Genomic DNA, 22,603 nt, shown 5'->3' with positions numbered 1-22,603 from the left:
CAACTTGGACTGGATCACATGGAGATCCCTGAACAGGTGTTAGAAAGTCTAAAGACAACCTAGTGAAATGGGGATATTTCGATGTATCTCCACTATGTGAATGCGGAGAGGTGCAGACTATCAAGCATCTGTGTCAGTGCTCGTGTTGTCCTGATTCTTGCAGTGAGGATGATTTGCTCAAGGCACAAGGAAATGCAGTCGCAGTTGCTCGCTTCTGGGCAAAGACTATTTAATACCATTTTGGCATATATGTGTGTAAAATTCCTTCTGTTATATTGTTACTAAATTGTAATGTAAAACCAAATTTAAAAAAAGTTCTATTGTATGCTTCTGACTCGAGTAAATAAATACTGGCGTTCAACACTGGAGGGAGGGGAAGAGGTGGAGCAAGCTCTTGATTGGCTGATTCTTGTCATGCTGAAAGTTCCTTTTGTAGCTGATATGATCAGTCACTTCCATACCACTTTCAAATAAATCAAACTATTCTTCTGTTTCATGGCTGAATAAAAATATATACTATACATTTTTTTTAAAATACTCACCTATTACACAGGTCACATTTATGACAAACTCTGGCATCCTTTTTCACTCTTCTATCTGTCCTATCAAGGTCATCAGCCTTCTTACTGTCACTATCACTTTTATCTTCCACGTAATCAACACTGATATCATCCTTTTCAATCTTCTCCAGGTGGGACTTGTCAGAACTCTCATCCTTGCAGAGGGCAGGTACTGAAGGCAGAAGAGGGCAAATTACTTCTGCTCCTTCGAGCTTCTCGAGGGGTATGTTATTGGCAAGGTTTGCACCTTCATCTATGAGGCTGATGTCTTGAGGAACAGAGACTGGGATCTCGGGCAGAATATCCTTGGAATCGTTGCAACCCTGAGCTAAAATCTGAAAGTAAACAATGAACAGAAAGTCATAATAACGAAGCATTCTATTACACCTTTGAATCCAATAGAAATTAGTGTAGGTGAAGTGTTATTTGATACTGTAATGATTAAGAGGGGGTTTTCTTATATGTAATAAATTTAAATATCTTGGAGAGATTATAACATGGAACTTAAAAGAGAAAATATCAGTTGAAAATAGAATTACCAAATTAAAACAAGCACAACACATTACTTGGCCAACCTACAAGAAGAAATCTCTCTCGATAAATGCAAAATTTAAACACTACAACTCCGTTATTAAGCCTGAAGCAACCTATGCTAGTGAAACCTTATTCAATTTGAATACGAAATCAACTACAGATAAATTACAGAAAATAGAGAGACGAATCATTAGAACAATTCTAAACAAAAAACACCAAGTAGGTGGACAATGGCGATTACTACCTAATGAAGTTGTATACCAGGAGACTGAGTCTTTAATAGATACAATGCGGAAAAGAAGAGTTGCTTTCTTCTGTCACATATTACGACTACCAGAGACTAGGATACTCAAACATTTATTCAACTACTTTTGGAAAAGTAAAACTAAAAATCACTGGTTCAAAGAAGTCCAAGAAGATTTAAATGAATTAGGCTTGGCAATTCAACAAATTGAAAACATAGAAGAGATAGAAGAGAAGAGGAACCTGTAAAATAACGACGTGAGACTTAAACTGAAGACCTATACACGCAAACAGTAGACATAACAGACGAAGAATGGGCAGCCAGGTCAGAGAGAATAAAACATTCCTGGGAACAAAAGAAGAAACATCAACCAAATTTGTAACCAATATTCATAAGACTTGACTGTATGTAGATTGATTTCAGTGTTCCAATGTGGGTGTAAAATTAATATTTAAAAAAATGATATGAGGAAAGAACTGGAATCACAGGTAAGGATATTTGCAGTTGATGTTTCACTGTACAGTAGAAAATGAGTTGCAGGATTATGAGCGACTGCAGGGGGACTTACACAATGTTGCAGAATGGACAGCGGATAATGCTATGGTGGTAAATTGGATGCAGTTAAGTTGTAAGTTTCAACAAGAGGAAAAGTCCCATCAGTTTTAATTACTGTGTACATTGAGTGATAGTACCTCATGGGGAACACTGTAAGTACCAAGGTGTTAATATAAGAAATGATCTTCATTGGGGAAATCATACTAACGAGGTTGTTTAGGAAGATTACAGATCTCTACACATGGTTATGAGAATATTTAGGGGTTGTACTAAGGATGTACAGGAGAGAGGTTATCAGTCTCTTTTTTTTTTTTTTTTTTTTTTTTTTTTTATTGGTTGGCTTTACGTCGCACCAACACAGATAGGTCTTATGGCAACGATGGGATAGGAAAGGGCTAGGAGTGGGAAGGAAGTGGCCGTGGCCTTAATTAAGGTACAGCCTTTGCATTTGCCTGGTGTGAAAATGGGAAACCACAGAAAACCATCTTCAGGGCTGCCAACAGTGGGGTTCGAACCCACTATCTCCCGGATGCAAGCTGCGCACCCCTAACCGCATGGCCAACTCGCTCGGTCTATCAGTCTCTGGTAAGACCCCAATTAGAGTAGGGTTCCAGTGTATGGGACTCACACCAGGAGTACTTGATACGAAAAATGGAAAAGATTCATTGGTAAACAGCATGATTTGTTCTGGGTGATTTATGACTAATTTTATTTATTACGAAAATTTGCAAACTCTGGGCAGGGAAGGCTTGGGAGCAAGGAGATGAGATGCTTGACTATGTTGTATGTAGTATTTCAGGTTTCCTATGGGAATCAACATCATATAATGGCCAGGCAGGCATCAATTTTTGAAAATGAGACAAAGGCTCTCATAGCGCATTGGCACTGCCGGTGGCTCCAAGTAGCCTATGCAGTGGCCTACACAGTATGTACTAGCTATGCGTCTTGGTAGATGTGCTATTTACCAACTGATGAGCCCAACTTAGCACACTGGGGTGAAACGCTGGCAACCAGGAATGAGTTAGCTGGAATATTTATAATGTCCAATAACAGACCAATTATATTTGTACTATGTTGTATGTTTCGAGCTGTCAGCGGAGAGATGGCTTGGAATGTCATTAGTAGCCTAATGAGCTTGAGGCGGAGCTTTTAAAAATATGAAGATAAGGTTGGAATTCAAGAGGACAAATTGTGGCAATTATTCATTTATAAGACGAAGAATAAGGGATTGGAGTACATTATCAAGGATAATGTTCTAAAAATTTCCAAGTTCTTTGAAAACGTTTCATAAAAAGCTAGGTAAACAACTGATAGGGAACCTGCCAACCAGGCGATTGCTCTAAATGCAGATCATTGATGAGTGACTGGTTGATAGTCCTAATGCTACAATGTGACAATTTCTCGTATTGCATGGATGATGATAAAGGTGAGAACACATGAAATCGCACACATAAAAGGTCAAATCAAATAATTCCCGGACAAGCTCTGCAGTGTGCCAACAGATGGCAGCAAAGGGTTGCACTAGCAACTATAGTAACTTTCAAGGCAGTGTGTCAGGAAGCATCGCTGTGTTAAGACAGGGAGTTGTTATAGTGGTGTTTTTGAAACATGTGATAGTTCGTGATCAGGGAGAGTGAGGTAAATTAGGTCATGTGTATAACTGAAACAATTATTCATGTATTATAGGCTACAGGTTGAGATTTCCAAATCTTTCCAAAGGATGAGGTAATGATAATCTAAACCTCAAACTTTTTTTTTTTGCTAGTTGTTTTACATCGCACCGACACAGATATGTGTTTTGGTGACGATGGGATAGAAAATGCCTACAAATGGGAAGGAAGCGTTTGTGGCCTTAATTAAGGTACAGCCGCAGCATTTGCCTGGTGTGAAAATGGGAAACCATGGTAAACCATCTTCAGGGCTGCCGACAGTGGGGTTCAAACCCACTATCTCCCGATTACTGGATACTGGCCGCACTTAAGCGACTGCAGCTATCGAGCTGGGTAAACCTCAAACTTAGGCAAAAGCTCAGGTGTCACACCTGATCAACACTGCTGTATGGAGTAGACACCTGGACAGTCAAAGCTTCCTCCATGAACAGATTCAGAGGCCTTTGAAATGTGGTTACATAGGAGAATGCTCAGAATAGCCTGGACAAATTTGCATACCTGCCAACTTTTAGAAATAAAAATTAGGAATTTTTTTTAAATTCTTGGGTTTTATCGCGTATATTGCGCCACGGTCTCAATGAATAAAGGCCTAAAGTAACAAGGTGAATGACCAATAAATTTAAAATCTTAAACTAAGAAAACATACCAATGGTTACAAGAAAATGTAACAAACACAGAACAAAATGCATAATAGTTTCCTTTATTACACTGTAACACAAACTGAAATTCAATTTTATAGGTATCTTACAACACTTGGAGATAACATTTGTTATGTTGTGTGGTCATAATGTGAAGAGAAAATATCAGAAACTGTCACTGACACAGCTCTCTGAAATACATTCGACTCATTCAAATTATGAACTAAGTATGAACACAAATGCACTGAAATATGCGAAACTACCACGTTCAAAACAGATCAATGTCTCCCGTACATTATTAACATACGACTTTGACAGGGGGGGAAAGTACAGAACGGCAAGAAAAATCACGTGGCCTACAACCCCAACGAACCTACGCATAGAAACGATGTTAACAGCGTGAACAAGAAACTCAATCTTTCGTCCCGATTATTGGAGTCGCTAGCCTCTCTCGCTTGCACGACGATTGCTATCCCGAATTCCCAGCCGTAAAACACATACGATGATGTAGTGAGTGGGAAACATGATACACAAAGGCAACGGATGATACACTTGCCAAATAAATGCACATGAAAATGAGGTTGCGTAAATTACACAAGCACACAATAATTTACCCTAAGGGAAGACTATTGACCGTACCGAGGTTATATTGGTCAAAAATAGGAAGAAGTAAAAATAAATCGGAAAATCAGAAGACGAGTTAAAAAATGGAAAGTTTCCGGGTAAATTGGAAGAGTTGGCAGGTATGGATTTGGTAACCAATAATGAAGTGTTAATGAGAGCTAGAGCTCAGCATGAGCTGGCAAACATCATCAAAGCCAGGAAAACAGCTTATTTAGACCACGTTCTACGAGGTGGAAAGTACGGGCTTCTACACCTAATAATACAAGGAAAGAGGAGCTGGTAGACCACCGATGTCATGGCTCCAAAACATCAAAGAGTGGACCTTGCATCAACAACACCGAACAACTGTCAGTTACCTAAAGAAAGAGGTGCTTTCTCCAGGGTGATCGCCAACGTCTGGAGGACCAGATACGGAAGAAGGTTACAGAGATGCAAGTCAGTTGGTAATGTAATGAGACATCGTAGATCAGTCATAGTATATATTTCAAGCGTTATTGTAATTGTGTTGAGAGAATTGTTTTTATATGTGCAGTTAATGATTGTAGTGGCATTGAAAAATGAAAATCCACAGCCTGTTTCCAGTCATTCGACCGGGTCAGGAATGGAATGAATGAAGCCCCCATCTAGCGGCAAGGATAGGAATTGTGCCAGCTGCCGAAGCCTGTCGCACTCGTCTGGGGCAATGACTAATTAATGACAGATGAAATGAAATGATATTGGAGTGTGTTGCTGGATTGAAATATGACAGGGAAAACCGGAGTACCTGGAGAAAAACCTGTCCCGCCTCTGCTTTGTCCAGCACAAATCTCACATGAAGTGAGTGAGATTTGAACCGTGGAACCCAGCGGTGAGAGGCCGGTATGCTGCCGCCAGAGCCATGGAGGCTCTTTTAGTGGTATTACTATATTTAACTACATTACTGCATCTATGCCAACAGAAAGGTGAAACAACAGGTTATGTGCAATTTTGCATTAAACTGGGCAAAATCCACCACAGACACATTGAACATGCTTTGTTTGGCAAGCATGTTTCATGAAAGTTTATCTCAGGGTTGTACCTGCAGACTCAAGACTCGTCACCGATCTTCTAGATTGTTCCTGTGGCCGATTTGCCCACTTTAATGCAAAATTTCACACTGGCTTGTAATTCCATCTTTCTATCCCAGATGTAATCACAGACGACATACAAGTGTTCACACACAACACCACTATTACAACCCCCGACATTAACCATACGGTGTCTCTTGGCACACCGCCTTATCCTTTTCAATGGCGGTAAAATAAATCAAAGAGGAATTTGGAAACGGAATCAGCGTCCAAGGAGAGGAAATCAAAACTCTGAGATATGCTGATTATATTGTTATTTTATCTGAGTCTGCAGAAGACCTTGAGAAATTGCTGCATGGTCTTGGGTAAGGAGTGCAATATGAAAATAAATAAATTCGAAACAAAAGTAATGGAGTGCGGACGAACAAAGTCAGGTGATGAAGGAAATATTACATTAGGAAATTAAGTCTTAAAGGAAGTACATGAATACTGTCAGATGGGTAACAGAACAACTAACAATGGCAGAAGTAAGGAGGACATAAAATGCGGACTAGCACAAGCAAGGAAGACCTATCTTAAGAAAAGAAATGTACTCGCTCCAAACATTGATATAGGAATTAGAAAGATGTTTTTGAAGACTTTCATTTGGAGCATGGCACTGTATGAAAGTGAAACATGGACGATAAGTAGCTCAGAAAGAAAGAGAATAGAAGCTTTTGGAATGTGGTGTTACAGAAGAATGCTGATGGTGAGATGGGTAGAGTGAATCACGAATGAAGGGATACTGAACTGAATTGGTGAGAGGGGAACGATTTGGCAAAATTCGATGAGAAGAGACAGAATGACAGGACACATCTTAAGACACCCAGGACTTGTTCAGTTAGTTTTGATGGGAACTGTAGGCAGTAAAAACGGTAGGGGTAGACCAAAGTATGAATATTATGATTATGACAAGCAGATTAGAGTAGATGTAGGATGGAATAGTTACATAGCAATGAAATAGTTAGCACAGGATAGGGTGGCATGGAGTGCTGCATCAAACAAGTCTATAGACTAATGACCCAAACAGCAACCACCCTGAACTAAAGGATCGACACTTGTTAAATGTTCTAAACATTGACACAACTCAGAAAGTGAGGGAATTGCCACATTGGTTGCTATGCAGCAGAGGAGGAAATGATGAGAAACTTGCTGTACATAAATACAACATCATTGTAGATTGTTATGCCTTTCAGCATTCAGTCTCCAACCCTTAGTGTAATAACTAAGCACCTTTACACACTCTATTTGCTGATACAGGTGTTGAGTATGCGTTTTGGTAGGTAGGCTAGGTACCAACTGATGAGCCCAGCCTATCACACGAGGGCGAAACGCTGGCAACCAGGAATGAGTTAGCTGGAAAATTTATAATGTCCAATAACGGACCATTTATATTGGTATTATAAATTTACTCATTCGGAACAAATATTTCAGATTCCCTACGGGAATCAACATCTGTATCATCTGATGGCCAAGCAGGCATCAATGTTTGGTAATGGGACAAAGTCTCTCATAGTGCATTGGCACTGCCTGTGGCTACAATTAGCCTACGCAGTGGCCTCCATGGTACGCACTGGCCATACGTCTTGGTAGGTGTGCTAGGTACCATCTGATGAGGCCAGCCTAGCTCATGGGGGTGAAACGCTGGCAACCAGGAATGAGTTAGCTGGAAAATTTATAATGTCCCTCTATTTGCTACTAACTCTGTGACCTCAATTAATTTGACACTTTTTATCTTTAAACAGTTAAAATCTTCATCTAACCATCGTCGTTATGGTCTTCCTCTGCTTCCTTTATCCTCCATAACCAAGTCCATTATTCCCCTAGGAAACTTAGTAAAAACGAGACTGGTATACCAAGACATATCGTCATTGAAGACAACACTACCTATGTGAGAATGCTCTTCCTACCCATTATTTTCCTAAAGAATGGTCAGGTTTCCCTGCCACATATTGATATGCAGTCCATCAGAACAATTTTCACTGTGTTGTGTTCATTTTCCTACGCTAATGTGTACAGGAAAATGAACGTTAAATACATTAAACTGTAGGAGTGCATAACATAGTTATGCAAACATACATTCAAAGCATGGGTATACCGGCTAATACAGTATAAATAGAAAGACAGGTGAAAGTGAGAAGAGGGAGCAACAGAAAGAGCAGGATAAATATGAAAACCAAAAGGACAAGGATAATCTTCACAACTTTGTACACTGCCATCTTCAAAAAGATGAACTCTCCCCTCATCAAAGCCAGTTCTTCTATATCCATCTGTTTTCAGCCCCAGATGAGCTCATTTCTGCTTCCCAGTGTAACCGTACAAAAGTACGATCCCCAATTTTAGGTTAGAAAATGTTTGTAAAATAATTTGTAATATAAAGTAGTAAATATCATGCGAGTTTGTTAAATTAAGATGTAAGAACATAACATTGTAAGAAGAATTTCCACTTAGGGAATATTGCATATGTGCATCATTATATCTATACAGGGTGAAGCGTAATTCGCGCACTCAGGCGTCGCAGCGCGACTCCTCACATGCCAGCAATAAAAAAATATCTCTCACAAATTTTCGTCTTGCGAGTATATCCGGTAGAAAACGGACGTTGAAGAGTAGCAATCTGGCAACATTGTAACCATATATAGGGTAACTACCGCTGTCAGCACGTTCTCGTCGTGCTGTACAGTTGGTGCAGTGGGTAGAGTTTTTTGTTGGCATGCAGGAGGTCCATGGTTCAATCTTGGGTTGAGGCGAATTTTTTATTTGCTAATTTCCATCTGACATTACCTACTGTAATACAGTAAGACACCGTTTCTGAAGTCACATGTATCCTACATTTACAACATTTTGTAACGCTGAAACAACGTAATGTAATGTAAGGCCCTAACGAAATGTAATGGACCTGAACGAGGCAAGAATAATAGTTGGTACTAATCTATGGGACCATTGGAGGAGGGTACAAAGAAGGGTAAAAAGAAAACAGGTTTCACATCTAGGAGATGAAGTGGTGCGAATAAATTCACGCCCACGACGTGGAAAGGGCGCCTTTCAAAGCTGACCAATGAAAACGATTGTTCGTCCATTTCTAGGATCGTAGTATGTAAGTGCAAATGGTTTCTAGAGAACCCACTGCAATCGCTGTTGACGATTAAGATGCCAGATACCATACCACCTGGACTACATTTACGAAATAAAAAACATACGCCTCAACCCAGGATCGACCACTCGACCTCCTGCATGCTAACACAAAACCGTATCCACTGCATCAACTGTACAGTACGACTAACTTCTGCTGACAGAGGTAGTTACCCTACATGTGGTTACAGTGTTGCCAGATTGCTACTCTTCAACATCGTTTTTCTGCCGGATATACTCGTCAGACGAAATTTTGTAAGAGACATTTTTTTATTGCTGGCATGTAAGGAGTCGCGCTGCGACGCCCGAGTGCGCGAATTACGCTTCACCCAGTATATTAAAATAGCTTACTAAAAACAGCTTTGGTTCTACTGGACCGATTTGCTTCATTTTTGTTTTATTCTCTGTAGAATTACCTGCCACTGATTTGTGAGACATTGATAGGTCTCTAAGTTCAGCCAACTTTGAGTAATCATAAAATCACATCACTAAATGATCACTCCAATAATTGTAGGCGGAGGCTTACCCTACCCGCAATACAGTCTGTGCTTAGCAGGTTGCTAAGCGACTGATGCTTTCATTAATATTTTGATATATGTGATTTTCATCCTAAGTAATGTCATTGCATTCAGCCACGTCTGATTACCACTTGTCAAGCCACAGAGTATACACTTCCTCTGATCATGGAAAAAATACTGTTCGCTGCTAGGTATTATTTGATTCTCTAACCTTTCTTAGCTTCCAAATGTATTCAACAGATGGCAAAGAGTTCCTAATAACTGACATGCCATGCCTACGTTACAAACAGACCCCACAATGTCATATGCCTTACATATTATCTGGGAACACCTATTGAAGGATAACCTAGCTACACTAGAAAGAGTTAAGGCCATGTATCTTAAAAAGTTCTCTGCCTGGCAAGAAACGCTCCTTCAAGACTAACATATGACAACTGTTCTATGTAGAAGAAATGTGATTAACCCTGGAGTGGTCGCGATGGGTCTACGAGACGCGGGTGGACATACTTATTGGTGTTCCTGTTGTTTGGAATGCACCAAGCGCTTTCCCATCCCTGGTAGCTTCTTGGCTCCCGACCATCAAGCGAACACAGTAGCCTGCTCTCAGTTGCTTTGGAAACTTTGCGTGTACGGGCTGTTCAGGGTCTCGCAGACCCAGTGCGACTGTTAACGTTGGTCTTTGTTGTCAAACTTCGCATTGTTAGTTTAGTACACTTGTTCTTCTGTGTAACAATGGATGAAGGTAATTCTGCCTGGATTCGTTCCATATTGGAGGAATCTGAAGATGAAGAAGCTCTTGTTCATTTCTGCCCAACAAACAAAGACAGGAAGACATCCTTCATCTGCCCCTAGTGCCAAAATTTCATTTGCGGAGAACATGGACAACTTGTCTGCAGAATGTGCATAGCAAAAGAATAAAGTGATGTTTCCCTGTACTTGGATGTGTTTCTAAAACTAATTTGATTTTGATTTTATGAATTATGACACATGATTCACACATACCTTAAAAAAATCCATATTTTTGTACCAATAGTTCAAGTGTGAAATTCTCAAAAATATATTGTTTTATTAAGACTGTGTAGAAAATGGATTAAATTGCTTTTTGCATGTAGATGCAGGAAAAAGTTAAAAAAATGATGTAAAATACATTTTAGCGTTACCATGTTATACCTTTCACAAGTTAACAGAAAAAAATCAGTTTTTCAGTGTAATTATAAAAATATATAATTTTGTTATAAAATGGGATAGTTAAATATTGTAGTCATGTAAACTGCATTAAAATAAACTAAATAATGTCATATATTACTGTAATTGGAAATAAAGGATAAAATCTAATTATAAAACACTGAGAAAAAATGGGTCTGAGAGACCCGGTGCGACCATTAATATTGACAAAATCTATGCGACCACTCCAGGGTTAATAATACCATTGCCTTCTATGACACAACACCAAGCTTTATGTCAAGAACTGCAGGATAAACAAGCAAATATAAACTAAATAGACGGGATGATGACGTCAGATTGGATAAATTTTTACTACAAACTCGGCGTACTATAACGTGCTTCTTATTAAAGGTTCATAAAAGCACTGAAAAAGGCAGACAAAACAACATGACTAGGACGAGTTATCTTACCTATTTATAATGAATGCTGCAGAGCATCACGGGTCCTCTAGTTTTGTATAAATTTCTGCTTGGGTAAGAGTCTGTGCACATGGCCTAGCAGTGAAGATTGTGCAACAAGGAAAACAGTGATTGTATTGGTATAGACGGTTGAATTCGGTTAAAAGTTTTGCAACGAGTGGTTCAGAAACCCAAGCTAAGGCCAGGATGTGTATGCTGAAGATGGTAATTCATCTATGTGGATAAACGTGCAAGATTGATATTTGCGGATAGGCAGCTCAGAAACCAATCTCAAAGCTCTGATTTCGAACGAGCTTGCGTTGACCAAGAGATGCTTGAAGATGTTGCTGTTGGAGGTAATGAAGCAAATTAATGACCATCGCCTTGGGAGATGGAGTTCATTCATGCTCTACAGAGTCAATTATTCCTGTAAATATTTTGCAGGTGGTGCCCAAGTTATTTATATTTCAAATTAATATTTTATTTTATTGCCTAGATTTAGTATTTTAACCGCTCAAGCCGGTTTGACATGTTCGTGTACGGACCAGCAAAACATAAGCCAGGAGTGGTTTGATGTATACCTGTACGGACTAGGCTAGCGATGTTTAAATGCACATCTCTGTGCCATCTGTTGGTTGTCAACGTGAACTTTTAGCATGGCTCGTACCACAGGGTCTCATTCTATGCGGGGGAGGATCTTCTACCGTAATGTGGCATTGTGTTGGCGTAAAACGAATTTGTTGATTGTTGTCGATCGTTGTAAACAACATGGCGTCATCCTCGCATGGTCTGTATTTATCTAATGCAACTCTCGAATGCATATTTGGTGAAAGTAGTGATGAGAATAATCTGAGTGATAATGAAAGTGTTAGTGATGACGATTGTGCACAGCAGGAAATTACGTCTGATGTACACAATGATAGTAATACAAGTGAATGCTCTTCCGAGTGGTCATGGACACCTGTTGATTCGAATTTTAATCCGACAAGAAGGTAATTAGGCATTTATTTACTTTGCATGCCACCTTTTTGTATGTAGATACAGCCTCTGCATGGTATGAACTGCATACTGACTCTGAACAAAATCATACAAGTCATTTAGAAGTTATAATAATGTTTGTGACAGCATGTAAAATTGTGATATTTTTCTAATATTTATCACCGCTGTAGAGTAAAATTTGGCCAACTTTTAATACCGGCCTGAAGGGTTAATTTTGTCGTAAAAATTACACCAGCTTCATCAGGAGGGCAGACATTGACACTCACCAAGGAGCCACCTTGAAAGATATTCAGTCTTGATGTGTGAAGTGTAGGATAAGAAGGCAGGATAAACACTGGGAAAGGAAAGAGACTAAAAGAAGTTTTTTATTTTTTTAAAATACAGGTTGCTTTACGTTGCACTGACACAGATAGGTCTCATGGTGACGATAGGACAAGAAAGAGCAGCCAACAGTGGGGTTTGAACCCACTATCTCCCGAATACTGGATACTGACCACAATTAAGCAACTGCAGCTATCGAGCTTGGTAAAAAATTAAGATTAAAATAGGTCATAAAAGTATAAAGAAACTTACTTCAAGTTGATGTGCCAGTTCTGTCACCATGGATAAGAAGTGTACCACCAGAGGATCCATTAAGCCCATCTTTATTTTGTAGTTGAAGACCAGGACCTCAAAGACATCCAGCCTGGCAACCTGTGAAATGAAGATTGAAGATGAAAATTCGTCTTACGGTATCTTTTTAAGGCCTTGAACTGTAACTTAAAAGCTTTTCAGTCTGATGAACATTACAAGTTAAAAATATTACACTATAACAAACCTGTAAAAAAAAAAAAAATCATTTTTAAACAAGGAATAAAAATTACACACAATTAAACAAAGAATGACATGTTTTGTTCTTAAAAAGAACATCATCAGATTCTACCAAGTCGCATTCAATATTTGGACATTTTCATATTTATTTCTGCCCAGTGACTTTGCTGGCAGGACCTAAAGTTTACGGTGCACTAAGTCTTTTGGTATAGGCTAGAGCAATTTTGTTACTTTCATTGATCTGTCTCTGTCTTATTCTTGGCTTTGACAATATGAAAGTGACTGAGGTATGAGCGATGCTGGTAATTTCATTCCTTATGCAGCCAGTCCCTGCTATGAATGGTGTGAAAATGTTGCTCATAGGGACAGTTGGTGCATGCATTTCAGTGGGCTTGGCAGACTGATATGTAAAAGCAACTTCTGGCTCAGTAAGGAAAGCAACGGGAAACTACCTCACTCCTCATTTCCCTAGTACGCCTCTTCAGTGATGCCTAGGCCATCTATGACAGCTGATGGCGGAGCTGTTGAGGATCCAACCAGCCTTAGGGCTGATGACTGAACATACATACATTTCTGCCCAGACACCTAGGAGTGTACAAGACTGTCATGTTGCTCATGAACTTCAATTGAAAATTTTCATCTTCTTTGAAAGTGTTACATTTTTACATATATCCTTTAGTCATATATTTTGTGTTATGTGTGTTGATAACTGTATATACCTTTTGCCCTGTTCTTTCAATTGGCTGATGGTACCAAATGTGTGTCGAATCCGGTCCTGAATTAAACATATTGTAACATAATTTGTGCAACTGTATATCACTGTACTGAACAGGTGGAACATCTTAACTCTCTTTTAAACATTGTGATTCTCATAGGTTACAAACTTCATGGTTCTGATCCATATTGAATTGTAAGTACAATATAATTATTAAATGTAGTAATGGTCCACCTTTCAATACTATAATATGTAATATTCAAAATTACATTAATTAATTAGGGACTAGTTTCGGCCGGGGCTGGCCATCTTCGGCCTTAATGTAAAACATCTAATAACTTAACAAATGTACATGCTCACAATTGACATAAAACAAATGAAACAAATATATACAAATTGACATTAAAAAACTGGGATGAAATTATGATTAAATTTGAAAATAAACTAGGCTGAAGATGGCCAGCCCCGGCCGAAACTAGTCCCTAATTAATTAATGTAATTTAGAATATTACATATTATAGTATTGAATGGTGGACCATTACTACATTTAATAATTATATTGTGATTCTCAGTTCAATACGGAACAATTATGAAGTTTCTAACTTTACATGAAGGATGAGGAAAGATCCAGGTGTCCATCTGCAGCTGTAACTGATGCCAATATTGAACAAATGCGTGATATGATCATGAATAACAGAAGAGTGACTGCTGGTGAAGTGGCAAATAATATGCACATTAGCCACGGTTATGTCATGCATAACAGGCTTAAAGATAAAAATTTCATGATGTTCCATATTGAACTGTATCACAATTAAATTGAAATAACAAATAACATAGTTCAACCTATTCAATACAAATAAATAAGAAATGTAGTGTTACAGTTCTATTTAATTATAAGCGGAAGCGGTACCAGTTTCGACCCCAATCTGGGTCATCATCAGTCGAATAAAATGCAAAAACAATGCATAGGTAAATAAGAAATTAAAGAACGAGCCTTTCACAAAAACCGTTGAAGAGGCAAAATAAGATAATGGGGATTGACACTGTGCGATTTTAAATTGTAAAATATAGAAGAAGTAGAAGGTCAGTCACTTATATGAAGTAAGGCGCGATCTTCTGAATAGTAACACAACACACGCAAAGTTTGGCACAGCCTCAAAATGTTTACGAGAAGAGGTGAACAGTTAAGTGAGCCAGCATGCATATATTATCAGGCGCAAAGCCACAACATAAACGCACTCGTAGTAGAACACAGCAAGCCTTCAGATATATTGGTACAAGACCTCCACAACAACAACTACAACAACCACAAACGAACATAGACGAGAGAGGTGTTGCCACCAATTGCTTCTAAATTCAAACTCAAGACCTGCAGTTTACTATATATCAAAATTTACTAGAGTACATCACAGTTGGATTATATAACACAATAAAATTTCTTCATGACAAAGGTCCATATCAATATGACGCATATCAGCCTCAGAACATTCTCGAAGATTACCTCACACAGCTAAAATCAACATGACACAGAAGCAAAGGGACCACACAGAAGATAGAAGAATGGAATCTAAGCAACGTGAACTAAAATTTTAATAAGTGTCTACCCTATATATACCAAATTTTAATGTGTTAAAAACTTTTTAAGTGTTTTATATTGTGGCCCATATGTTTTAATGTGTTCTATATACTCATGTTCTAACTTATTGTAACTTTTTACCTTTGACCACAGATATTTTAACTTCATGCTACTGTATACTGCATTTCCATCCCCCATTAGACATCCGATTGCCTAACATAATAACAACTTGTGATTTTGTCTAATGGCTACAAATTAATCATGTACTAGCTGATGATGGCCGTTAAGAGCCAAAACCAGTACTAGTGTAATCTATTTACAATAAATTGTGTATTGACTGGTGGAAAAACACATTTCTTGCCTATACGACCCAGATTGGGGTTGAAACCAGTACCGCTTATAATTAAACAGAAATTAACACTACATTTCTTATTTATTTGTATTGAATAGGTTGAACTACGTTATTTGTTATTTCAATTTTAATTGTGATAACAGGCTTAACTTTCACAAAGTCTGTTCAAGACGGGTTCCAAGACAACTCAATGAAGAGCAGAGGCGCAACTGTGTGAGAATCTGTCGCCACCTACTGTACCACTTCGAACCAGAGAACAAACATCAGAGCATGGAATGGAAAAAAACAGGATCCCCAGTCAAAAAAGAAATTCAAGAGTCAACATTCTGCAGGAAAAGTGATCCTCACAGTGTTTTGGGACTCTCAAGGGCCAATCCTGGACCATCACCAGGAAAAGGGAAAACAGTAAACGTGCACTGAAAAGCAGGGCGACTATGTTTAAAAATTAAATGAATGAGCGTACGACTTTTAGTGCTGGGAGTGTCTGACGCCAAGTTCGGCTCGCCAGGTGCAGGTCTTTTGATTTGACACCGCAGGCGACCTGCGCATCGTGATAAGGATGAAATTATGATGAAGACGACACATACACCCAGCCCCCGTGCCAGCGAAATTAACCAATGATGGTTAAAATTCCCGACCCCGCTGGGAATCGAACCCGGGACCCTGTGACAAAAAGCCAGCACGCTAACCATTTAGCCATGGAGCCGGACTGTTTACAAATGATCTGTATATTGTTTTTGTAATAAATTATTTTTAAAAAATTGATTGCAGATAGTTATTGACTTGCCATCGTGCTAGCAGGCTCATCCGTAGCAAGATTTGCGCATGTGTATTCCATTTCCCGCTTATTTCCACTCCACAGTTTCCATCACACATCATCATTCTTTTTGGGATATTTGAGCAGCAAGACAACTTCAATGCGAGGTAAGACACTGAATTTTCTGTTTATTATTACATCAAGAGAATTACGAGTGATTCTGCTGTTGAAATAAATGCCACTACTGCAATAAGTTCAGTGAAAGTACTAAACTTGTAACTGTCATTTATTCTTGCATCCTATTTACGAGTAACATTAAAGCACTTGTAATCATTTGACCGTGTCATGATGCGTACGTTATCATTTAATTTATATTTTGTTCAGATGGCCGACAATGCACTTACTTCAACATCACGAGGCCCAACCAACAAAAAAGTGTGCTTCGACAGAAGAAACACCACTTCAGAAGTTTTGCAAAGATAAAGACATTGTGACATAAAATTCAATAATAGAGAAGTGTAAATATGAGTGCATTAGTGTCTTTATGCATTTTGTTGTTATCTGCAGTAAATAATGCACAGTAATCATCTCACAAGCCTGGCATGTGATCCACCTGATGAACAATATCACCTCTTGATTTCAACCACCGTGTGGATGACGCACCAGGTGCGTGAGTGGGATAAGTCCACAAGTTCGATAGAAATTGTCCTACTAACATTCAAAACTCCAATTATCACAAATTTTAAAGAGTTTCACGCCAATATTTTGTTCAGGTTGTTGGGTATGTCATGGGCTACCAATAAGCAGTGAACGTGTTAAATTTCAAATTCATAAGTGTCTGGACAGAAATAAACATAAATATTTCCAAATATTGAATGTGACTTGGTAGAGGGATGTTCTTTTAAGAACAAAACATGTCATTCTTTGTTTAATAATGTGTGTGAATTGAAGGCAGAGAAGAGGATTCTAAGGAATAAACACGAACGATTCAAACTCATAACATTTGAACAAAGGAAGTACACCATTGCTGACAACCAAAGGGCTGTGTAACTACTAAATATAAAAATGCTGTATTGCTGTAGATTTTAATGTAACACTACTAATTTCCTGCAAAACTCAGCATAGACTGGAGGATATTATGTTTAAACTTATTAGAACCTAACAAATAAATAAATTCCCATGACTACTTTCTATAATACATGACAATAACCAACCAATTTCACTTTCATTCATGCATCCAATTCACACACACACTGGGGAACCTCCGTGGCTCAGGCGGCACCATGCCAGACACTCACTGCTGGGTTCCGTGAGTCAAATCCTGGTCACTCCATACGAGATTTGTACTGGACAAGACTGAGGTGGGACGGGCTTTTCTCCATATATTTTGGTTTCCCCATCATCTTTCATTCCAGTAATACACTCCAATATAATTTCATTTCATCTCTCAATCATTCATCATTGCCCCACAGGAGTGCGACAGGCTTCGGCAGCTGGCACAATTCGTTTCCTTGCCGCTAGATGGGGGCTTCATTCATGCCACTCCCACCCAGGTATTTTAATTTTACAGTGGTTTTACATCGCACCAACACAGATAGCTCGTATGGCGACGATGGGATAGGAAAGGCCTAGGAATGGGAAGGAAACAGCCATGGCCTTAATTAAGGTACAGCCTGGTGTGAAAATGGGGAAAATATGGAAAACCATCTTCAGGGCTGTCAAGAGTGGGGATTGAACCCATTATCTCCTGAAGGCAAGCTTGCAGCTGCGCGACCCTAACAACACGACCATCTCACTCGGTGACTTTACAGTTTCTATTCCTCTAACCATTTACCTCCCATAGATTCCTGCTCTTCTTCCTCAAATCCCAGTGTTTGGATTATAGGTAATACCGATTTCATTCCGATCCAGTAGATTTGATCCTAGTTCAATAAGGTCTTTCTCTATTAGTTTACGCCACTTTGGTCTATAGGCATTGTTTTGCGGAAATTTGTACATTTTATGGGAGAGTCTGGTAGAGTCAATTATTTCTAAATGCCCTGTAAATTTGTGATTTTGGAAACATGTTTATATACTTCACAATTAGGTTTTAACTCTTGGCCCTAACATTTTCCTCCTTTTATACACACAATGATCAGCCGAACATTATGACCACCTACCTAATATCCGGTATGTCCACTTTTGGCACGGATAACAGCGGCGACGCGCCTTGGCATGGAAGCAATAAGGCCTTGGTAGGTCACTGGAGGGAGTTGGCACCACATCTCCACAAACAAGTCACCTAATTCCCATAAATTCCGGGAAGGGGGGCGATGAGCTCCGACGCCATGTTCAATCACATCCCAGATGTGTTCGATCGGGTTAAGATCTGGCGAGTTGGGGGGCCAGCACATTAATTGGAACTCACCACTGTGTTCCTCGAACCACTCCATCACACTACTGGCCTTGTGACATGGCACATTATCCCTCTGAAAAATGCCACTGCCACTGGGAAACAAGATTGTCCTGAAGGGATGTACGTGGTCTACAACCAGTGTACAATACTTATTGGCCATCATGGTGCCTTGCAGGAGCTCCACTGGACCCATGGATGGTAGTAGTGTTCCCCAGAGCATAACTGAGCCGCCGCTGTCAGCTTGTCTCCGTCCCGCAGTACAGGTGGAGGCAGGCAAATAAATAAAAATAAAAATCATGGCCCCTTAAATATACCCTAATGGAAAACCTACAGATAACTAATATAAATTTAATTACAGCAGATATATAATATGCAATATATTGTCAAATTACTGTATATAAACAAAGGGATTATTCACTACTGTAAGATTATTAAAATATAATTTTAATATGTTTTATTTGCCTGCCTCCATGGTTTAACGGCTAAGTTGTTTGTACTTAAAACTGGTTTCATTTTACAGCAACTACGGTACTATACTCTGTAACCAATACCAGTCTCAGTTATAATAATTTATTCAATTACAACACAGGAAAATATACAAAATTAAATTAAAAACTGTTCATATAAAGCTTGAAAAATATTAAACAGCATAACTGATAAGCCTTTGTGCAAAGAGAGTTCATTCGAGACTGAGTGTTACTACACCTATTTCTTATTTGTTGTTGAATAAATATGTGATGAGTGATAAAAGTTAAATGTTCAGCAAAAATTGTGCACAAAACTATCTCAGGAGCACTATACAACAAAAAAGCATTATTTTCTAACCAAAATATATTTTGGTACCAATTTTGTTGCTGTAATTATTGTGAAATAATTTGGTGCAGGTCTTTTGTGAGGTGCGTGTCGCTGTGTTGTGAGAGACGGCAGGGGCAAGCATTGTTTACAGCTGTGCCGTGTTACACTCTACATGGTTATAATTGCTGCTAGACGCAACCATATGGCAATTCTTCTACGAGAAAAACATTTAGACAAAACTGCCCAGACCATTTCCACCCCTTAATGGTCCGGGCCCGCAACTTTATGCCTCTGACTGAAACATGGTCTCTACAGTACAAGCATATGGTCTATCGGAATGTTAATTAACCCTCTCATGGATGAAGACCTCATGTCAGGTTGTTGTAGTTCCCATGATTTTTTATGAATTATTTCTTATTTTACTACTATTTCCCTATAACCTATAACAGACGGCAAAACAACACTACAACCAAAGATACTCCTTCCAGCCCATCAACATCCATGTGTACCAACCATCCAGTTACCACAGGATTCAAGAGTACCTCTGCTTCAACCTCAAAGACTTTATCAACCTACGGTCGGGCAAGTATACTTATGCCTTGCAAAACACATACATGGCAGTAATGATCAGTCTTCCAAAGTTAACAGCATAACGTAGTAATTGCAAAAAATCGTATATACATGCAAGTGTTAAGGTATTAGCTCCAGTTAAGAATTGTACGTAAATCTTATGACACTGAACACAATTTAAACTCTGAAGCTTAAAATGAAAAATAATTCATGCACGAGATGGTCAAGTATGGCACAGACATTTTGGTCACCAAACGCAAATGAAAAATAATTCATGCACGAGTTGGTTAAGTATTGCACAGACTCCTGACAGTTCCTGAACAAATCTGGTAGAAGCAGGAACAAATCTATTCTTTATATGTTCGAAGAGCTTGAAATGAAAGCAGCATCGAAATCAGTCTTTTATTCATGGCCCAGATGAATAAATGATGTGAACCTTGATACAATTCTCCACTTTATATTGTTCACATGTTGTTTCGTGTCGTGTTAAATACCTAAAGGTTAAGTTCTATATTTTTTTCTCAGATGCCTACAGAAATGTGTTCTTAATTTCTTAGTCTCAAAATTTAGAACAGGCCTACTGTTTCATATGGCAAGTAACATGACATCACTCTAGCATCCAGCAACTGAATACATGCCTCAGAAGTTTGAATATATAAGCTGTCGTGAAAATAAAACAAAATGTGGTGATCCATCACATTATGAAAATACACAACTAATAAGTAGGCCTGTAGTATTTCTTTCACTTTGGCTACCATATAAACTTATGTACTGAAATAACAATTCAGAAACATTTATTTCAGACACTTTAAATAATAAACACTGCCAGAACATTCTTAGAATTAAAAATTTTATTTCAATAACTTCCACATGTAAATGTTACAGACATCCTCATTTGCTTACCTTAATAACGTTTATATGGGATAACTTATATCCCTACAGTAGAACTTAGGTACTTTATTGTGAAACACTAAAAAATATCCTCAAAAAATCAAATGACTGTCATCAATGTTCCTAACAGCAAAAGAAATAGATCTCGCAAAAGGTCGTAAACACTAACGAGCATTAATTTCTACCAAGAGTAAAAATCTAACACCAAGAAAATAAAAAATAAACAAAAAAACTATTCTTGAATTGCATGCATAACTGTACCACTGTGGCTTAAGTTACAGCTTTTGGCCAAATCCTTGTTGATTTATACAAATCAAATTGGTTTTCAACACTGCTGGGGCACACTGTCCGAGTGCATACCCGATGGTTATATCATACTGCAAATATTAAGGCAAAGAACCCCTAAACAACACAATTATTTCTACTGAATATGTATAAACAATCTACTGTACTTGATCACCCAAACACGAATAATAACCCTATATAAAACGTGAATAAAACAAATATGAAATTAATCCCAAAAAAATAACTATAAGTGCCTTACAACGGATATAAAATAATTGTTTTTCAGTATAATGGCATTCATGAACAAAGGTTATACACATTAAAAACGCACTACTGATCATAATAGGCAAAAACACGCAATTCAGTAGCGATAAATCTATAGCACATGTTGGTACTGATGGGTTTTTATGCATCAACAACCTCACCTTCTGCAAAAATGACTCAAAATTCATAAATGTTTTCCTAACCACAGTATCCGCAAGCGACATCTTGGACACCATGTTATGACATTTCAATGTGACCAACAATACAACAATATGAATGTAAAGTGCGAACTGGCATTAATTCTTTGGAAATTAATTTACGACTTTTAAGCCTCATCAGAGCAGAGGTAAACATTGTGTGTTGTGCACGATATAATGACTTCTTTCGACGAAACACTTGTAATTCCCTTTCAAAATAGTCTTTGTGTATAGGCTATGTATGATAGAAGGAAAAAGAATTACAAATACGCTGTACCGAACAATAATAGGTGGAAATTAATATCCTGTAGTAATGAAATCTGACAATAAATGGCGGGGGACAAGCTCGCAGAGCTGGCAAACGGACGAGAGACAATCCTTGTCATAAATAAAACAGTGTCCCTGTATATTCCTTAACATTATGACGGACTACTAGTTTACGAAAACGATATCATCCAAACAAATAGATCCAAATATCTTATCGGGGTGTGATAGATAGGGTCATAGATGTCGGTAAAGGAGACCTTACATTTCTTTTTATTACAAAAGGGGAAGCAAATCGTAAGAAAGGCAAACAGTTCAAGTTTCATCCGCATGGCCAAAACGAAATGATGAGGGTCATTTCTTACAGTAGATGACCGAAATCGCCCTGAGATAACCCTCTTTGATTCATGAGATGAACCCATTTTCTGCACCGTTGTTTAGATTGCTTTTTCAGGTACCGTAGGCCTACACAGCTCCCAGGAGCAAAGCAATAGATGTTTGAAGTAATATGAATTCCGCTACCACGTTGTTTGATTCCATCGAAGTATTGA

At 38.5% G+C, this 22,603-nt stretch overlaps 1 protein-coding gene across 4 annotated transcripts in view; it reads right to left on the bottom strand.

Moving 5' to 3' along the window:
* Positions 1–21,821, bottom strand: part of LOC136885076 (PR domain zinc finger protein 5) — a 79,500-nt gene extending 57,679 nt beyond the window's left edge. For 3 of the 4 annotated variants that reach the window (XM_067157490.2, XM_067157492.2, XM_067157493.2), the window contains exons 1-3: positions 21,753–21,821; positions 12,755–12,874; positions 543–895 (exon numbers count right to left, since the gene is read on the bottom strand). In XM_067157490.2, the coding sequence (XP_067013591.2) occupies positions 543–895; positions 12,755–12,874; positions 21,753–21,815 (536 nt within the window). In that variant the 5' untranslated portion in view covers positions 21,816–21,821. Of the gene's footprint in view, positions 1–542; positions 896–12,754; positions 12,875–18,550; positions 18,599–21,752 lie in introns of those variants that run through there. The other variant, XM_067157494.2, reaches the window with a different exon arrangement.
* Between the last annotated feature and the right edge of the window lie 782 nt (positions 21,822–22,603).

The sequence above is a fragment of the Anabrus simplex genome, chromosome 13 (genome assembly GCF_040414725.1).
Source record: "Anabrus simplex isolate iqAnaSimp1 chromosome 13, ASM4041472v1, whole genome shotgun sequence".
Taxonomy (NCBI): Eukaryota; Metazoa; Arthropoda; class Insecta; order Orthoptera; family Tettigoniidae; genus Anabrus; species Anabrus simplex.
The sequence above is the reverse complement of the archived record's forward strand: the minus strand, read 5'-3'. Positions and strand labels throughout refer to the sequence as shown.